This window comes from Morone saxatilis, unplaced genomic scaffold (assembly GCF_004916995.1).
Source record: "Morone saxatilis isolate NCDOM2014 unplaced genomic scaffold, NCSU_SB_2.0 Contig10, whole genome shotgun sequence".
Taxonomy (NCBI): Eukaryota; Metazoa; Chordata; class Actinopteri; family Moronidae; genus Morone; species Morone saxatilis.
The window spans coordinates 5,938,839-5,941,687 of NW_023339652.1; the positions used below are offsets into that span (position 1 = coordinate 5,938,839).

A 2,849-nucleotide genomic window follows, 5' to 3' on the forward strand; every position below is an offset into this window, starting at 1 on the left:
TATATATATATATATATGAAAACTCACTGACATATAGCAGTGGCAGTGAATGGAGCTTTCATTAGACCTGAATGCATCATAAACTGTTGATGTTGATCGACGTACTGTAAGCAAGTGCTCTGTTATAAATACAATGGACCTTTATAGACTTTAATGTAATTAATATATCATCATAATAGGCATATGTAGATTTGATCAAGCATTTTGAAATGAAAATGGGGTTTATATTGTATCCAGGCGCTGTGTTATATAACATAAAGTCTACAGAGAGCCATTCACTCTCATTTGATTTAAGTCATGCAGTTTATCAGTCCGCAGTAATTAGCATTTTGAAATTGGAATGGATTTTGAACTGTATACAGGGGCTGTGGTATGAATACAATGAGACTGAATGGGCCTTTATAGTGTTTAATATATTATATAATCCCATAATTCATAAACTATAAATGTAATCATAACGAGATTAGAGTTTTTGTTTGTATACGCTGGCTGAGATTTAGATACAATGTGTTTCTATGGGAATTGTATTTGCATATTAGTATCTGCACAGCAATCACACTAACTTGAAGAAATACTTCTTACACCACATTCATCCCAGTGTGCGCTTCCATTGTCACAATAAGTCATTGTTACACCAGAGGACCACTTTGAACGCCTAGAAATCCAAAAAGGCTGCAGCCAGTGGGCCACAGGAACAACATGGTTGCCTCTTTAGCTTGTGGTCACGTTGCCATGGCGACGAGGGCCCCGCAACCCAGCCGTCACAACAGGCGCTCCGACTGCAGCCCATCGGGTTCCAATTATCCGTACATTTCAAAGGAATGTTGGCCTCTTTGCGAGCCTCGGTTCATTCTTTTAAGAGTCCTGTAGCCGGCTCAGTGAGGCAGACCTCCCACATTTTCCACACAGACCTGCGGAGGGACACAGACAGACAGACAGAGAGAGAGAGAGAGAGAGAAAAAGAGAGAGAGAGGATCCCCTTTCACAAGAGAAGTTGTCCAAAAACATCCGGTCCCACTGTCCTATATTCTGTTTTACACCCAAACTCAGAGGGTAAGGGTGCAGTAGGTCAAAGCCATTTCCTCTAGACCTCCACATGGGACTGACCGTGCTGTAAACCCATGGGGGAGGGAGTCCAGAGTTTCAGATCTGCTTATCTGTTCCCTGATAGACCACAGAGCTCCTTTTAGGAGGCTTGCCCCTACACATTCCCCCTCTTGTATTCAAGCCTCAGACGTGCACAGGTCCAGTGTCGGAGAGGATTCCTGTGCCCGCTATGTAGCTCGCTGCACTGTGTTGTTTGTGTGGAGTGTGCTGGTACCCATTGTTCCGGTCATGATGCAGACAGGACCACCTACCTTAAGACACATAATTCCCTGCTGGTATGCCATGCATGTGACCAAAGCTGTTAAACAACTTGTACATCAGATGTAATGAAATGCTAGATTTTTGCACGCCAGTGTCTGTGTACGGGTGTACAGATTAAACCGTCTGGTGTCCAGCTATTGATCCGTGAATGCACCAAATCGGTTTTAATTTAAAATAATTTTATTTATGATCATGTAGAGACAAACTGAGAAAATCAATTAAAAGTGCTGACATGGGGCTTTCAAATGATGTATCATTCATGTCTGTAGAGTAGACCATACACAATATTTAGGACAGTTTTTTAAACCTTGACTTATTAATATATTCAGACTTTCAGTGGAAAACGCTCAAACTAGTTTAGATACAATCACTTTACATCGAAATAGACCGTATCATAGTTTCATTTCCTATATTTTTTTCTGCTGTATTTGTGTGTATAAATAGTAAAACCGCTTATTACAACCTTGAACTGTTCTCTAATAATAATTTGAGTCACACAATATTTTGTTTTTATATGCACCTGTTTAATTTCTCTTGTATTTTTGGTTTATACTTTCTTAAATTGGCAAAACAAATCATACACATTTAGGGTACGGACAGTTTAGAAGGTGCTAAACAAAAGACAATAACAATGAATGCATAGAAACAAAATGAACTCCACAAGGTTGTAAAAGCCTGCGCTTTCTTGAGAAAAGTGTAACTGAAGTGTGTGTATGTGTAACGACGCCTGACCCTTTTTGTTCCAGGATTGTTTGAGGGCATGCCAAGAGCAAATAGAGCGTGTGCTGGCCACCAGCCTGCAGCAGGGGCAGCAGTACCGACAGGAGACCGGGGTCAGAGCAGGCAACAAGGCGAGGGAGCAACAAGACCAGTCCAGCACCCCCACGGATGTACGGGACGTCAACTTGTGAACTCCCACCGCCACCCGACCCACACACACCACTCATGATTGTCCACCAATGAACTAACTGGAGCGAGAGGGCATGAGCTGCCAGTAATGCCACATGAGCGATGGTGTGACGATCTATGAACTTTTAGAAAATAATAAATTTCTAGTTTTTCTCCTTTTTTTTGCCCCATTCATACCCGGTGAGGTGTACTTCGACCTTTTGTACGGGCCACACGTAATCAAACAAGCTATTTAAAAAAAAAAACAGTAAATTCTTGAAAACTTGATATAGTGCCTTAGGTTTCCCAGAATGGAAATCTGAATATATTTTCATACTTGAAAAAAAAAAACAGCATAATTATATGAAATATATATATACGTATTTTTCTTTTGTTACAACCTAGCAAAGATAGGATATGATAAATAATGTATATTTAGCTAGCATTTAGTTATGTTACTCTTTTATCATCTTTAGCAAGCAGTTATCAATTCACAGTTTTAATGGGGGTTTCCTCACCTGAGATTCATACTCATTTGTGCAGGAAAGTTTCTATAGTAGTGATTTGAAATGCTGATAGTACAGTACATGGCA

General features: G+C 40.3%; 1 protein-coding gene across 1 annotated transcript in view; it reads left to right on the forward strand.

Annotated features, from left to right (window-relative positions):
* Positions 1–2,653, forward strand: part of LOC118339592 (G1/S-specific cyclin-D2-like) — a 10,662-nt gene extending 8,009 nt beyond the window's left edge. Inside the window, exon 5 of the mRNA XM_035677309.1 lies at positions 2,115–2,653. Coding sequence (XP_035533202.1) covers positions 2,115–2,279 — 165 coding nt within the window. The 3' untranslated portion in view covers positions 2,280–2,653. The remainder of the gene's footprint in view (positions 1–2,114) is intronic.
* Positions 2,654–2,849: the final 196 nt, after the last annotated feature.